The sequence below is a fragment of the Acipenser ruthenus genome, chromosome 13, assembly GCF_902713425.1.
Source record: "Acipenser ruthenus chromosome 13, fAciRut3.2 maternal haplotype, whole genome shotgun sequence".
Classification (NCBI taxonomy): Eukaryota; Metazoa; Chordata; class Actinopteri; order Acipenseriformes; family Acipenseridae; genus Acipenser; species Acipenser ruthenus.
Genome location: NC_081201.1, coordinates 36,478,860 through 36,496,278, shown reverse-complemented (window position 1 = coordinate 36,496,278; position 17,419 = coordinate 36,478,860). Strand labels below are relative to the sequence as shown.

General features: G+C 40.1%; 1 protein-coding gene across 1 annotated transcript in view; it reads right to left on the bottom strand.

Moving 5' to 3' along the window:
- The window catches only part of LOC117418301 (catenin alpha-3-like), a 183,172-nt gene that overhangs the window by 143,544 nt on the left and 22,209 nt on the right, over positions 1-17,419 (bottom strand). The window contains exon 6 of the mRNA XM_034031216.3: positions 1,284-1,547. Within this exon, the coding sequence (XP_033887107.1) occupies positions 1,284-1,547 (264 nt within the window). The remainder of the gene's footprint in view (positions 1-1,283; positions 1,548-17,419) is intronic.

The following is a 17,419-nucleotide window of genomic DNA, read 5'->3' as shown; positions in this document are numbered from 1 at the left end:
AAAAGTGTTGTGAGTCAGACTACAATAATAAGATTCTACTGCTTGCTGGCTGAGTCTTAAGGGGACCCCAAACCCTCTGCTTTTTTCTGCCTCCTGACTGTTTTGGCCACCAGCCACCACTGATATATATATATATATATATATATATATATATATATATATATATATATATATATATATATATATATATATATATAGATAGATAGATAGATAGATAGATAGATAGATAGATAGATAGATAGATAGATAGATAAACACAAAATGTCTCGTTTTCAATCACTCGACACCACCCACAGTACAGAAATGTTCATTAATGATCAACAAGATGAGAATACGTTAAAAAAAAAAAAAAGTGAAGCTGGTACATTCATATCTCAGAGAAACTGGAGAAACGGATAACGACATACAACGTCTGTACAGCACTGAAACACTACGTTTAAAAAAACCCAACTGTACTGCTGAACCTCATCTTCTTTAATATTAGCATCACAAGGGTATCCATGTATTATAAAAAATAATAGATGGGCCTCTTCAGTGAGTTACAGGAAAACAATTCCATCTCGGGTTTCTGTGACAGTTTATAAATTACTCGACCTTCGGTCTCGTAATTTATGACATCACAGAAACCCTGGATTAAATTATTTTCCTGTAACTCACTGAAGCCCATCTATATATATATATATATATATATATATATATATATATATATATATATATATATATATACACACACACACACACCCTGTATATATATGAGAGAGAGAGAGAGAGAGAGAGTACCTTGGCAGCTGCAAAACATTACAGTAGGCTACTTGCATCTTAAATGCAGAAGTAGCAAGAAAAATGAGCTCATGTGTTACAATAATCACTGCTCATTTGAAATCTTTTGTGTATAGCTAATGTTGAACAGATGTTGGCACTCACATACATTCTAGGAGCAACACATTCAAGGTTTAATAAAATATTTCAAGGTTTAATAAAATATATACGGACTGGATATTTCAGGTTTTATGGAAAACTATACGCTTCAACTCCAGTACATATTTGTATTTCTTTAGTTTCTATTTGAAACAATAACTTGAAGCTGCAAAGGATCAGCTGTCAGATATATTGTAGTTGTTTTATTTATTTTTTTTATTTTTTTTACAAAAGGCTGTTGATATTACTGCATGTCTAATGATTTTAGATATGAAAAGGGATGTTGCCTTGGATAATGAAAGACAACCTGATTGTTCACAACAGTATTGATACCTGGATCATTGTAATTTACGTAGTCCACCTACCTCAAGATCATCAAGTGCTCCACCAAGAGTTCCAGAAGCTGACGTTGGCTGAACCTTGGCTTCTCCAAAGCCCTGTGCAGCATTGGAAATAGCAGTGAGACCGTTCTGTATTTCATTACAGACAGAGTCCTTGCTGGATTTCAAAGAAGCAACATCGGGATGCTCAAGGCAAGCTGAAGAGGTTGAGTAAAGCAAGGTTGAGTTTTGCTTCAGTGATGCTCGTGCACCTGCTATCTCATCACGTTGATCAGGGGATTTCAGATCCTTAAAAAAGAAGAATGGAAATAGCAAACATCAAAGGAGAAGGACCTATGTAAATAAACAAAGAAAAGACTTTCTATGCAATCCGCAATAACTTTGTTTAACTGTAGCAATACATGTGGGATGCTTGTACATGAAGAGCACTATGAGAACCATTTGATTTGATTTCCTAACAATAACAGATTTGGGGCCTATTCAATTGCGCTAAACAGTGGGGGCTGTATATACTGCTGTACTTTAAACAACTGGCCTTTATTTTTACAGACAAAAAATAGCTAAAGAGACTCACATGCACTGTTAGATGTTTTATTTTTATAACCTTGGTACACTGGTTTTTACTATCTAGGTGGCAGTATTTAGATTCACCACTGTGGATCAATTGAACAGACCCTGTAGCAGACTGAAAAGTGTATGCGTGATTTTGTTTTACACACAGAAGGATAAAGATATAATTTATATATTTATAAAATCTCAGTGTTTAAATCACTTTAACCCCAGCTCAATGATCCTACGCACACAAGGCAAAATAAACAAGCCATGAAAACGTGATATATATTGGACGTGTTAAGTAAGTGAGCCGCTCAGCGCAGCTCAGTGAAAGAACCCACTTAACGGCATGCTCAGTTCCACTCCTACTGAGCCACTCAATTACTTAACACACACAATACCTACAAATAAACAAAATCAGATAATAACAATATGAACACATTTGCATTAACATCTACTTTACCGCATTTGCTCTTTTAAGTAACACATATGTTGACACACTGTCCTAAAGTGTTGTGTTTACACACTATAGCCTAATGGTACTGCTGGTACTCGCTCTTCAATCTGGTAAACTCACTGAAGCAAAGTGTCTGTGGGCGTGTTTGTTTAAGGTCCAGGATAAGTTGCTGATGAAGAAACAGCCGTTTTGTTAAAAAATTATAATAATAATGTATTAGTACATTATGACATAAGTGAATGCTAGTGGACTCAAGTAAAAAAAATGCTACTTTGTAGGTCAAAAACAGTGCACACTCAAAATTGTATGTGCGATCATCTTTTTACAATCTAATTAAGTAACAACAGGACAAGAAAAATGCGTTCTTCCACAAGGCTAGCCTCACACATCATGTCCCATTACACTTTCCCTTCATTTATTTACTACTTTGTAAATCATTAGTCAACAGGGCTGGCAGGAAGGCTGGGATATCCATAATAGAAATGTCTCTTTTCATAAGTTTAGGTTAATTAGTATCTACTGGAGTTAATAAGGATTTTAACACAATGCCAAAAAAATCAATAAATAACTTTCCACTTTCCATTTGTTCTTCTGCTTGCATTGAACACTAATGGAGCTTTCAGAACATGGCTTTCAAGTTTATTTATACCTGTTCATTTATGCTATTACTTAGTAATCTTATGGATCTAAGCAAATGTAAAGGTATTATAGTAAGCACAAAAATGATCTATTGAATAAATACACTCATTACTTAGATTTTTTTTTCAGCTAGAATAAGAAACATATGGTATATCATTATTGATTTAATTTGAATTTCTCTCTGGTGTCATGGAATAAATGTTCACTGAAGAGCAATACAAATCAACTGCTGTATATGGCAACTAATTGTCTCAAGGTGTTGGTTTACATTCTTGTAATAACATGACAGTGGTGGCAGCTCTAAAATCTTGGTGCCCATTATCTGATGCCTTCGTCTGCTATGCTTGGTTGTGCAGTTTGCACACAGCAAAGTGGATTCCTGCATTCCTCATAATGGTAGTGGCAGGTTTTCATCTGTATTAGATATGTAAACTTATATGGTTTATTTGTTTTAAAGGCAAAACATTGTAAGATTCCAAATTAAAATATATATACACTCTGTGGTCGACAAATGTTGTAACGATCCTACGTATCCCCACAAAACAAAAAAACTGAAATGAAAAACATGTCTAGGTAAACCATTTACATTTCATATTTAAACTGGTTAGCCAAGACCAGCAGAAGCTTTGAGTCTCTGTGACTGACTATCCTAAAATACACAAATATTTTAGAGGTTCATGTGTGCAATAAATCAAACAAGATTGCAACTCGCCAGGGCAAGAGAAGTGATGAACAAGCTAACAGATAAGATAAAACAGGGAACACTACAGACCAGGATTTTGAACAGCCAGTCTACCATTTCCGGTGATTCAATGTATTTCATTCCAATACAGTACATGTGTTTTAGAAGTCCCTGGTATGACAAGATTGCACATTCCAAGTATATATAATCTAAGTTTCCTAAATGTGACAGCTACTGTTCTGCTCAGCAAACAAACAAAAACAAAAAAAAGAAACAAGATACATTTGATGCTTTTGACCTTACCTTTTTTGTTTGTTTGTTTGATGACCAAACCACTACACATATCGTATATAATCATTAACACAGACAATGCTGCTTTAAATTTACGTAAATATAGTTTAAACTGCTTCTGGTGTACAGAGGTCAAGGTTGAACGAGGCGTGCTGTCACATTCATGCTGAAACGTAGCTGCAGTTTACTTCAGTATCCAGTGCGTGGTTACCACTGAACAAGCTGTTTAAAGATGCCAAAAACGATTAAAAAAAATATCACCGGTATTAAAACAGTACTTCCTTGAATTTTTTTCTCTAACAAAAACATTAGGAAAATAACTTTTTTTGTTTGTTTGTTTTAAAAACGCATCTGATATCATTAAATGTTATCTGATATCATTAAATGTTCATGGAATTGGAGAGTGTCATGTAATACTGCTATGCAACTATTAAGGTTAAACTGTCCGTTTAATGTCTGTTAAAAAAAACAAAAAACAATTGGAACTCAATAAAACCTTGCACTTCTCACTGGAGTAAACATGTTTCCCAAATATGAGCTTACTATTGCATTCATTTATTTTAATTGTAATTATTTAATTTGAAGAAAATTACTTCACCACTTTGGTAAATATTTTATATCAATTCCAGATTATAATGGCTATTTTAAATATTGTAAAATAAATAAATAAATAAATAATAAAAAACCCTCTATCTACAGGGTACACAGTATACTTGGGTAGTTATATTCTATATTGTTTTTGGGTGGTATACAAGAGATGTAGCCCAAGGCAGCTGAATCATGTGTGTTATACACAAGATGGAAGTTATATTCTGAAGTTTACAGTAAATGTCAGACAGACATTTTATACAGGGTGTCAATTTCAAGGACAATTATATACATACTGTGGTTAAAATCTACAGTATAAAATAAATACTCCTAGAAATAAAACTATTGTGTGGCTGCAGACATGGGAGCAGGAGCAAACTGAAAGCATCCTTAATCACACCCATCGGACCAACAGGGGAACACAAATAAAGACTAGGTCTGCTGAAATGAACCCAGAAATGTGTGTATTATATTATTATTCAAGATTTTATGTTTAAAAAAAAAAAATGTTATGTTATGGCAATGTGTCACTGCATTATATGCATCTAATTGTGTGTACTGTACACCAATCAACGGATACATTTTAAAATATCTGGTTATTTTTCATAATATAATTACAGTAAACTAAATATCACTACATCTCTGAGGAGGGAAAATGAAAGAGCACTAAAACTCTTAAGCTCCCACTGAATGTTCAAATATTTGTACGTGACAGATTTAATACAGAACTGAGAATCGATGGGTTCCTGCAGTTGCACTATAGGCTTATAAATCCTTCAGAGTGCTGCAAAATCTATGCAGGGAAGAACACTAGTGTAATTTACAGCAGTGCCATTTGTCAGGAAAAAAGCTGCACTGAGAAGAGTTCTACAGTTCAACAGGAAAATAATAATAAAGAATAGTACAATATCATTAGAGAATGGCCCAGGGCACACACATTTCAGCCACTACATTTTACATTTGCATTATCCTTGTTAATATTCAGCAGCTACAAAGACATCCACCAATGCATATCATTGAGTCAGTGTTTCCATAAAAAGTCAGCACATCCTGAAATTGAATATTTAGATAACCTACTAACCAATCACACAAAATAGATCAAGAACCGTAATTAACATAAGAAGTTTACAGAAACAATATAAGGTTATTTATGGCCAGAAAACTTGACCCATTTCAGTGTATGGTGCAAGTTCAGTTCTGATGCAGAACTTATTTTTTTTCCTTATACAGCAGAATGACTCCTGGAACAAATATATCATACATTAAATGGGATTTTTTTTATTATTATTGTTATTTATAGCACTGAACCACAAACACATTGGCCAGCTGAGCTATGATATGATGCCTATAAAATCCCGATCTGTCTAAGCAACTGTGCTCTTGTAAAGTTTAATAACTTTAATCATCTTGCCAAATTAGAATTGATCATCCAGAAAGATATATGCTCTTCCATCTGTGGACTATTTATTTTGTAATTAAAAACGACCAATCCAACCTGAAATAAGACAAACAACAGTAGAGATGCTGTGTTGTAACTGCACTTAGTTTGCGTTGGCCAAGAACTAAGAATTCCCTTTTTATTAAACCACATAAAATGATATCTTATGTTTATTTTTCTGACAGCTGAGCATATGAAAGAACCTTAGTTAATGGAATATCCCCATTTGAAAAATAACATATTAGGCCATTTATATGAGAATTTGACCCACTTGGCCAGATTCTCAAACATTTTTCGACGTTATGAGCATTTTTTTTTGTGGAGGAAAAAAAAACACAACAAATAAACAAATAAGAGCTACTTATAAGCACCTACGTTGTATATTTTTGTATGGTAACTCCACTGGGTGCATTGTTCCTCTCTGAAAATGTAAAAGCTATCTGAATACAGTACTTTGTTGGCGTTTTTCTCAATCATAGTCTCTACTTTTTGGATTGGCTACTTTTTGGTTTGTTTGTTTATTTTCTAAAACATAATGAAAAATGCTATCAATCGACTTCCTTATCCCACAGCACCATCTTTTGGTTTATTTTATGATGAACACAAAAGGCAGACTAATGTTTATTTTATGATGTGAATGTCACTGGGAGAAATGAATGCAGTCACGCAAGGGGAGAATCTCTGTGAGTAAAGAATACCTCACCCTCAAAGTCCCATTGCTGCTTCAGGTGTATAGTGATTTTTAAACTTAAAGAGACTGAGACTTATATCTTCCCATCCCTTTAGCTTCCGTTGGATCATAAGGTTTTCCGCAATACCATTTCACATCCTGGAGGGGTAAATAGAACAGGACAGGAAATGGCTCACATTCTCTCAGGCAGCATTCAGGTTTTATAGACCATCTTTATTAAGCATGACAACCAACAAGCCCCATCCAGAGCTGAGCTCACTAATAGCACTCAGTCGAAGTAGGGATCATAAACATTATCTTGCCTTTACTTAAACTTTCCAATCCTATTTTAAGTGACATACAAAAGTGGTGGCACGAGGCTCCACAAACACAGTTTCATAATCATCTTGCTGGGGTCCAACATCATATATCTCATCATATATCTGTCACAAAGACGGCCAGAGTGGGTGGCGTCAGACCAGAAACAGGAACACAAACGACAGAGAGATGGGGTTTTGGTGAGGCTGAACGCGTGATCGCGTTCAGCATTTAATAAACAGAACAGAAAATAAAAGGTTGGAACAGACAAAAACACTGGACACGGCACTATATGCCAAAATAAAAGGACAAACAAAACGAACTAAACAGTGCACAGACACAAACACGGTGAGTGAAAACACTATTTACTTTATATTTACGTTCTTCCGTTCTTATTATCTAGTTTCTCCTTCTCCACACTCGTTCTCCACTCACCGAACACCTAACCACGAGTGACTAAACGTGCATCTATTTATACTGTTTGTGCTGGGATTCAATTACTAATTAATTATTCACTTGAATCCCAGCACGTGAATTCATTACGTGAAACCCCGTGTTCACATATTATATTTTAAATGCACGTGCGTGATGTGCAATCCCGTGCCTAAATACAAATATACAATTTAAACACACGTGAAACACAGACCTGTTTATATCCCGTGTACCAATGACTATACACCAACATTTACATACGCACCATACATACAACATACACAGAACACACAAATGCACACAGGGGCGGGGCACTTTGCCACATATACCCCCCCTTGTGCGCAGCACACATGGCCTCAACGGCCACCTCCCCCCTTAAATACCCAGCAGTCCAGGCCAAAGTCTCGGGCTGGGAAGGGAGGCTTCAGTGGGCCCATGGCTGGAAATGCTGTCAGCTCCCCTGCCGGTAGTGGCACGGCTGACAGCATGCTGGTCCCGTCCTGCAGCGAAAAAGCTGCGGGGGCAGGTGGTCCCCCGACCTCCCCCTTCTTCGTAGCCGGCAGCTCCCTCCTGTGGGGCTCCGGCCACAAGAACTCCTGCAGCGGAGGTACGGGCAGCAGAGGCAGCTCCTGCTCCTCTGCTCCGGGCGGTGGCGGAGGCAGAGGCAGCTCCAGCTCCTCTGCTCCGGGCGGTGGTGGAGGCAGAGGCAGCTCCAGCTCCTCTGCTCCTGGCGGTGGTGGAGGCAGAGGCAGCTCCAGCTCCTCTGCTCCTGGCGGTGGTGGAGGCAGAGGCAGCTCCAGCTCCTCTGCTCCTGGCGGTGGTGGAGGCAGAGGCAGCTCCAGCTCCTCTGCTCCTGGCGGTGTTGGAACCAGCAGGTATTCACCCTCTGCTGGTGGAGGTGGGAGGGGCAAGCAGTCCTCCCACTGCGGTGGAGGTGGAACCAGCAGGTATTCACCCTCTGCTGGTGGAGGTGGCGGAGGTAGAGGCGATGGGGCTGATGCTGGCCACTCAGAGGGAGGCTGTGGCGGTGCTGGCTCCCTCTGCTGTGGCGGCTGGGCATGTGCGCGCCGTGCTGCCTTCAACAGCATAGCTAGAGGCTGCTGGGGGACACCAGCATCCTGCCCTTCTCCCCCCCAAAAATTTTCAGGGGGTTGAGCCTGTAACTCCTCCCCTTCTGGCTCTTGGGGCTGAACCAGCAGGCATTTCCCCTCTGCTGGTGGCTTGGGTCCCAGAGCTGTGGAAGCCCCGACTTGCCTCCCTTTGGGCTGTGGACGCACCGACTCCTCCCTTTTGGGCTGTGGACGCACCGACTCCTCCCTTTTGGGCTGTGGACGCACCGACTCCTCCCTTTTGGGCTGTGGACGCACCGACTCCTCCCTTTTGGGCTGTGGACGCACCGACTCCCCCCTCTTGGGCTGTGGACGTTCGGGCTCCCCCCACTCAGGCGTAGGACGTTCGGGCTCCTCCCACTCAGGCGTAGGACGTTCGGGCTCCTCCCACTCAGGCGTAGGACGTTCGGGCTCCTCCCACTCAGGCGTAGGACGTTCGGGCTCCTCCCACTCAGGCGTAGGACGTTCGGGCTCCTCCCACTCAGGCGTAGGACGTTCAGGCTCCTTCCGCTTGGGCTGTGGACGCTCAGGCTCCTCCCGTTTGGGCTGTGGACGCTCAGGCTCCTCCCATTTGGGCTGTGGACGCTCAGGCTCCTCCCATTTGGGCTGTGGACGCTCAGGCTCCTCCCGCTCGGGCTGTGGACGCTCAGGCTCCTCCCGCTCGGGCTGTGGACGCTCAGGCTCCTCCCGCTCGGGCTGTGGAGGCAAAACCAGCAGGCATTCACCCTCTGCTGGTGGAGATGGGGACAGCAGGTACTCACCCTCTGCTGGTGGAGATGGGGACAGCAGGTACTCCTCTGCTGGTGGTCCTGCTACCTGGGCTGCTGTTCCATTTATGGTTGCCTCCAGGTAGCTGAGGACAAACTCCACACCTTCCTCCAAGGTGTTTGGGGTGTGTTCCTCCTGATATGCCTCCCATCTCTCACAGTCCATCATCCACAGAGCCCGGACGACCATGGGCAGAGACTGGGCCTCCAGCCCAGCATTCTCCAGGAACCAGCCCCGCAGTTTGATGGCGTCTTCTGCCATTGACTCTCTTTTTTTTTTTTTTTTTTCCCCCAAAACAATATTTGTAATCCTCTTTTTTTTTTTTTTTTTTTTTTTTTTAAACAAAACCCCTCCTGGTCTGACGCTTGGAGGCGCGGCTATCCCACGATGACACCACGTGTCACAAAGACGGCCAGAGTGGGTGGCGTCAGACCAGAAACAGGAACACAAACGACAGAGAGATGGGGTTTTGGTGAGGCTGAACGCGTGATCGCGTTCAGCATTTAATAAACAGAACAGAAAATAAAAGGTTGGAACAGACAAAAACACTGGACACGGCACTATATGCCAAAATAAAAGGACAAACAAAACGAACTAAACAGTGCACAGACACAAACACGGTGAGTGAAAACACTATTTACTTTATATTTACGTTCTTCCGTTCTTATTATCTAGTTTCTCCTTCTCCACACTCGTTCTCCACTCACCGAACACCTAACCACGAGTGACTAAACGTGCATCTATTTATACTGTTTGTGCTGGGATTCAATTACTAATTAATTATTCACTTGAATCCCAGCACGTGAATTCATTACGTGAAACCCCGTGTTCACATATTATATTTTAAATGCACGTGCGTGATGTGCAATCCCGTGCCTAAATACAAATATACAATTTAAACACACGTGAAACACAGACCTGTTTATATCCCGTGTACCAATGACTATACACCAACATTTACATACGCACCATACATACAACATACACAGAACACACAAATGCACACAGGGGCGGGGCACTTTGCCACAATATCCCTTTAAAAAAATACTACGTTTTTGCCAAGGTCTAGGAGTAAATTAGGATTTTTAAGACTGTGATATAAAATGTTGTCTGTTTGGTAGTGCTTTACAAGGACTATTTCCTATATTTTCTGATGCGTTTCTGTAGGGAGTAAACACTGCCTTTTGTATCTGCTTTTATGCATTTTCACAATGTGTCAAATGTTTTGATTGTGTGGCTTTGCTTAAACCTCATTTACCATAATCAATGAAACGACTGACTAAAACTAAAAAGAAAAACTTTTAGAAAAATATGAGAGACTAAACGGTATTGCTTATCCAGTGAAGGCACTTGTGTGCTGGAGTACAGGGTGTATCACATGACCTGGAGGTTGCTGTGGTTTGAATCCGGGTCAAGCTCAGCTGGAGGTTTACAGGCAGTTCTGTACTGGCCTTTGTCCTCCTGTGGGTCGGGGAGAAACATCATCTGGTCAAGTTGACCTCATTGAGCAGATGGGCTAGTTTGCCTCACCGAGCCTCAGCTTCCCTACTGGTCAGATGTCCCACAAGTCCAAACAGAGACTTGCCAGACTGGGCCCTTGACTCCAGGGAATATTAGCTTGGTAACATCTGTTGCTTTGGTTCAGCAGGAGAAAACAGACGATTGATTTGACAGTGAGAAAGGAGGTTGAATTTGAAGTGGATATTTGAAACTGGGTTGATGGGAGCACATGGGGCAATGAGGAAATCGCTGTCGGCCCCCAGCCAAGATCGACAACTCGCCATAAACAGGATTCGAATCAGCACACGGGAACCCTGCTGATTGTAAGACACTGACAATTGCTTGAAGTGGATTGCCAAGTCCTTTGTTTCAATTCTGCATGAACTAAAGGTGGGATTAAATCTTTTATAGGTATTCATACAAAAAAAAAAACATTTAACCTCTACAAAATGTGTTGATTTTACACAATTCATTGAATTCACAGTGAATTTTGAGTTGGCATGCTGTAAACTGATTATAAATTACCCAATTGCATCTCTTTTTATGAATAAAGCAAGTAATCTCAAAAGATAGGTTGAAAAGTCCTTTCAATGACTTCCTACCTAAAAAATGTTTGGGAGAAATGTTTTAGACCTCACAAAACAGAAGCTCATTCTCTTGTGAAATAAAGTTGCTTCCTTTAGAAGCCAAGCACTGCCAGCTTCCTCCGCTCCACTGAGTTGTAAATTCACAGCACGCCTCAGTGTGGGCATTAACCTGGCTGCAGGGAAACTGACTGCTTCTTCTCTCACTGTCCCTCTGCAACAGTCACGTATGGGGAAAATCAAGGTTTGAAGGGTATTCAAAGAGAAAAGATCCATAGCAAACTTCCCTTGATACCTTTATTGGGGAACCTGGGTTTAAACTGCTGTACAGAGACAGAAAGTAAGTGTATCCAAATCCTCAAAATGTTATTTTAATATCAAGTAAAACAAGCGTGTTTGTAACAAGCAATGGGATTTGGATTTAATATGCAAGTGCATCTGCTCACTGTGCAAAAAAATTAATCTGCAAGGAAAAATAAAGAACTAACATTACCAGAACAACTAACTGTCCAGCTGAATGTATGTCAAGTGAAACAGTATAAAGTAAATGATAACTTGCAAACTTGCCTGTTGTTTTTGTTGCAAGAATGCAGAATCTAACAAAATACAGCATTTCACCTAAATATATAAGATACACCAAAGCTGGAACAGTTTTTGTTTTCTAAAAATTGAACTGCCAAAGAGAGGTAGAATAGATACAGTAAGAAGATTAAAGAAAATATTCCTCTAGCTGGATTTGTGTTTCATGGACTGGACCAGAAGCCAAGGAAAATGAGCTAGTCAATATGTGTTGTCCCACCATTTACAGGAGTAAAAATTGAACAGTGACTCAGTCAATGGAAAATAGTTTGTTACCTTCTGTATTTAGGATACAAAATAAAAGCTTGTGACAATTGAAATAATAGAGACCGTGAAAATAATATGTGATGACACCTTTTATGAATAAGAGGGTAGTAAGGCTGAACTCCAACCTGAATTCTAGTCATTCTGTCCTTTCTGACCACCATCCATTCCTCAACTCCTCTGATCATTATAAAATGAGTTTTTAGTGCTACAATTATACGCCTGATTGTAGAAACATATCTTTTTCCCATTTAAATAGTGCTAACAGATGTTCAAGTTTATAGGTCACTTTACAATAGCGACAAACATGCTTAATGTATTTTTACACAAGTCCAAATTCTTAGTAAAAATGTGCCTAGTGCCAAAAGGTTACATATCAGGACAGCTTCAAAATAAACAACACCACTGGGTGAACTGGCGATTATTAATAGTACAATATATAAAAAATGCAAAACATTGCTGACGGAGATTGACTTAAAACTACAGGGAAATCCATGACTAATTACAGAGAGATGTGCTGACCAAGTCTTTGCCAGCATTCAGATGTTTGGTGTTAGGTGCCTCATTAAAACCTTTCATGGGGCGAGAGCTGGGGCTGGAGTGAAAGGTTGTTACTTGGAGAGATAGTTTGAGGAGTGGCCTCAGAGGATAGCATAGGGATAGGATAGGAAAGGAAAGAGGTTTCCGATCTGTCTTAGAGATGCAGAGCATAATTAGGAAATGATAATCTGGCACTAAGGAGATGTCGTTGGAATGGATGCCGAGGAAAAGGAAGCTGGAAAGGGATGGGACTGTATATTTGGAGCATCTGAGGAATCCAAAGAAAGCAGTTAAGCACATGACTTCCATGAGGAGATCGAAGGGGTTGAAACAGCTTTTTCGCAAGATTGATATGAGTGACTGTAGAATATCCGATGATGGGAAAGTAGGTCAAGCAGCTCCTATCTGGATGCTGTCCAAATCTCAGGACCTGAGCTGGTTTTAGGCCTGAGAGTTAATGTTTGTAATTGGGGTGTGCCAATTACTCTGAGTTGTTATTTGCTGTTTTGATTCCAGCTGAGATTCTTAATTGAAGCAGAGATAACTTTGTGAATGACGCAGCAGGATTTGCAGCTCAGGTTTTGTGTAGATTTCTTATACTTTACCTTTAGAGTGGAGTTATCTTTAATGTTCACATCTTCAAGAAAGAGTGATTATGTAGTTCCAATTGAGCTATTTAAATTAAAAATCACACTTATCAGCAGTAGCGGCTCGAGAAGCAAACAGTTATACAACCTGACTGTTGAAATCAGGAATGGTGCAGACAAGTTATTTTTCCAAGGAGAGTACACCAAGTGCATTAAGCCTGTCTTGTGTCATTATGTTGCGCAGGAATGTTTTAATATGCTTCAATGTACTGAAACATCTCTCGGATTCCGCTGTTGTTACTGGGGAAGTAATGGCAATCACAGTCAGCTGGAAAGTTTCGGAAAAAGTGTCTTGCACAGTGTTTTCTTCCAGAACTTGTAATGTTCTGGAAGAACAATGTCGACACATCTTCACACTTTCGACTTCACTACTGCTGTACAACACTTTTAGTTGACTTGTAAGTTTTTTTTCTGCACAGTATAGCATAGCAGTTCACTGCCATTTCCAGCTGTTCATCAGGAAAGACCACTTTAAATCCATGGAATCGTTCTGGATCAGTAAGATAAAATGTTATTAAGTGGTTTGTTTTCTGGAATTGTTCTTTTGCCTACAGAATCATAAGGTTGCATGCTTCTTTCGCAAGAGGAGTGTTATTTGACTTCAGTCTTTTCTTTGGTGGTCCAGTTTCAGTTTCGGATTCTCTAGTTGAAAGGCTTTCTTTTATTCCTGTCACAGACTTTGTGAAATTGTCCAGTGAGTGTTTCACTGCTACTGCATTTGAACTCTGTTTCTGTAGGACGTTGTAAAGAATGTCAACGTGAAGCATGGTAGAATGAAAAATCCTTCAAAAGCTTTGCCAGCCCATACGATTGGTGAACTGATCCATCATCCCAGCCGTCCTCGCTCTGCATTTTGATTTTCATACACTGTGTTTACTGTTCTGCTTTTAAAGTTCCACCAAGTTGAACCAGAACTTGGAGTTTGCAGTTTGACCCCGAATTTCAAAAAACCTATGGAATACCTCCACTACAGAGGTCCCAGTTATATATCGTCTCATCAGTATCTCTGAGTGGTAAATCATGACTGCCACAAAACTTGATAGAATCAATTATCCGAGAGAGAACATGCCTATTCTAGACACAAGCTCATTATGCCTAAGAACTGAAATATGGTAACCTTCATCAGCCTGAGTGGCTATATTAACACTTCCCATCATTTTTAGTTTAACACAATTCCCCATGTGTACAGCACAGCACTCATGTTTCTTAGCCCTCTCTGACAGTTGTTTAAAATCTTTGATTCCATTTTTGGTCCATGCTGCATCTCCTCCAAATAAAACGCATGGGAAACTGAACAAAGTTTATTTCTCTTCACTCACCATAAGCCAGTCCTTCCTGTCAAACCACGAAGTACAGAAGCTTTGGTTTTGTTTCAAGTCACTTTGCTTGATTTTAATGCCAGGCGGTTGATAAGCCCCCAGCCTTTTAATCTCCAACTTCTCTACAACTGACATAGAAGAAAATGACTTCTTGAGCAAATTGTAAATGTGATTCATTGTGGTGTTACGGTGTATGAAGTTTGTAATCTCTCTTTCCTTTGTGCTTTATTATGGCTGACTCTAGTGCATGTTGACAATTTCCATAACTACTCTGATAAACTGGGGCTGACGAAGATTAGCCCCACCTGAGAATCGTCATGCTTTGCGAACTGTATGAAATCTCTGTGGCCCGAGTGCATACTGACAATAGGAATAGACAGAAACCCGAACAAAGCTGAGGGGCTGACGAAGATTAGCCCCTCGTGTTCCGATTACAATGCAGCCAGCACATACAACATCTGACTGCTTGAGGGAGCACATTCAATGTGAATTTTAAACAGGGGATTCAATAAAACAAGATAAAGAACTGACCAGCAAATGAAAGTAAATTACATGTTAGAAATGTATAACAGGTGGGGCTGAGCCCCGTTAGCCCCTAATGATCAGCAGCCACTGCTTATCAGTAATATCTGTCACCACTTATTCTATCTACCACTTTTGCAACGCCTCATTGTCATGGTAATCACTCTAGACAAGAGAGGAAATAATGAAAGATTTTGAAATTGCTTGAGACATGTTTCTGGAAAAGCACCTCCGTTAAGCTAGGTAATTGTATGATTAATTTTAAAACGAGCTGGGCTGTAGAGCATTGTGTATGTTTTATTTATTAAAATGTGCATCCAGGATAAACAACTGGAATGCCATATCTAGTATACAGTGTGGTAACATGTTAAGTCTTGTAGCAGATATTTACTACATAGGTTAGTATATAAATTAATTATAGCATCTCAAAAGAAAATATTATCTAACTCTTATCAGTGTAAATATATTCAATTACTATACCAAGATTATATCTTCAATATATATTTAACGTAATAGGTATCATATCTTAACAGTGCTTTTAACATGCAAAAATAAAATCAGATAACTCAGTTTAAAAGTAAAATTACTTTTGTTTATTTCAATATTACAAATGTTCTATGCACCAAGAAATTCACTAATCGTCATATAGTTACCAAACTTTAATTTAGAAATAGGTTTACAAAGTTGTCGTAACAAAGTTGTTCACTCCTTGTGGTCCAAAGAATGATTTTGTTCCCAATGGTTTAAATGATGGTTTCCTTTTTTGCTTGTGATTTGCTCAATGAAATGAATTCATGGTGATGGATAGATTGTTGGTAAAAAAAAATGTCCAGCAGCAACAAGCATAAAGCTTTCTTTTTGTAGGAAGTTGGACACAAGCATGGGTTCCTCACAACAGGTCAGATGGCAGGCTGGAAGCTTTCAAAGGTCTCTCATCCTTATTGCTTGTAGGTGTCCAGAGCCGATGTTAAGAGCCAGCTTATTAAGAGAATTGAAAAGAGGGAAGTGTGGACTTTTGTAAAACAGGCAGGTCTTAGAAAATCTCCAATCGCATAGCTACATCCAAAACCCAATAGCTTCACAACATCCAATGAATTGGTTACTTTGAAAATAAACAGAATTGATCATTGTCTGTTAGAATACCACTAAATATGTTAATGTCAACAGATACCTTCAATACCTTCAAGTGGGCCAGTCTCTTTGAAGATCCACCCAGACTATCTTATGCAAATCATTTTTGTTAATTCAAAACAATAAAACTAGCTCGTGCTCCCAGCGGGGAGTCTTTTAAATTAGCATAAGTGGAGTATTTTCCTGTTTCGGAAGAGGCAGAACTCTCCAGTACAATGGTGTAACAGGGGGAAGTGTTACATGTGTGGGTCGTCACTGAATAACAATGAGGCAGACACAGAGCATTGGGTGTTGACACGCAGATTTTATTCAACACAAGTCCAACCACTAGGGTACCAGAAGTGGTAGCCCTATTGTCAGATTCAATAAAGAAAACAAAACAAAAAAAAAACCTGAAAATAAAAGTTAGCCACACAAGACAAGCGCTAGTATCACTAAAAGAAAAGTCCCACTCCAGGAAACTACTACACAACCAAAACCCTCTCTACACTGTTTGCGATCAACATCCCCTAAACTAACTTACTGCTTTTGCTGCTGAAGTCCCGGTCTCCCAGCGACTGCGGGTCGTTGCGACGGGCCTGGCTGAGCAGAACCTTCACAGGCACCGTCTTGCAGTTGATGGGTTCCGTAGTAATTATCCTGCAGAGTAGACACTCTTCTCCTGGATGTAAACAAAGCGCCCCTCTATGTAGCATGGCGGTGCAGTGGCCTCAACCTGTGGCGCAAACGCCCTTTGAGCTCGCGCAGCCTCCCCGGGCACGCCCCCCAGCCAATCAGGACCTTCCGATCAGCTCAGCGCCCAGTGAGCCTACTTCCTCAATTGGTTGCCTAGCAACGGGTCTCCTGTTACATGTCCTAGCTGCACACATTCCCTCATATCATTTATCCATCACAGTCTTAAGAGTATGTTGTGATACATAAATGGTATATTAAATGTGTCTGATAAATGGCAAAGCAATTATAAGCCAGTTCAAATGGTAAATGTCTAATGTGCTTGAACGCAGGTCATTTTAAGCTTTGCATTCTTAAGTAGCAGAGAGCTGATCCCTGGCCTCCCTGTCGGGGCATCGGGGCAATCCACATCAATCCACATCAATCCACATCAATCCACATCAATCCACATCAATACA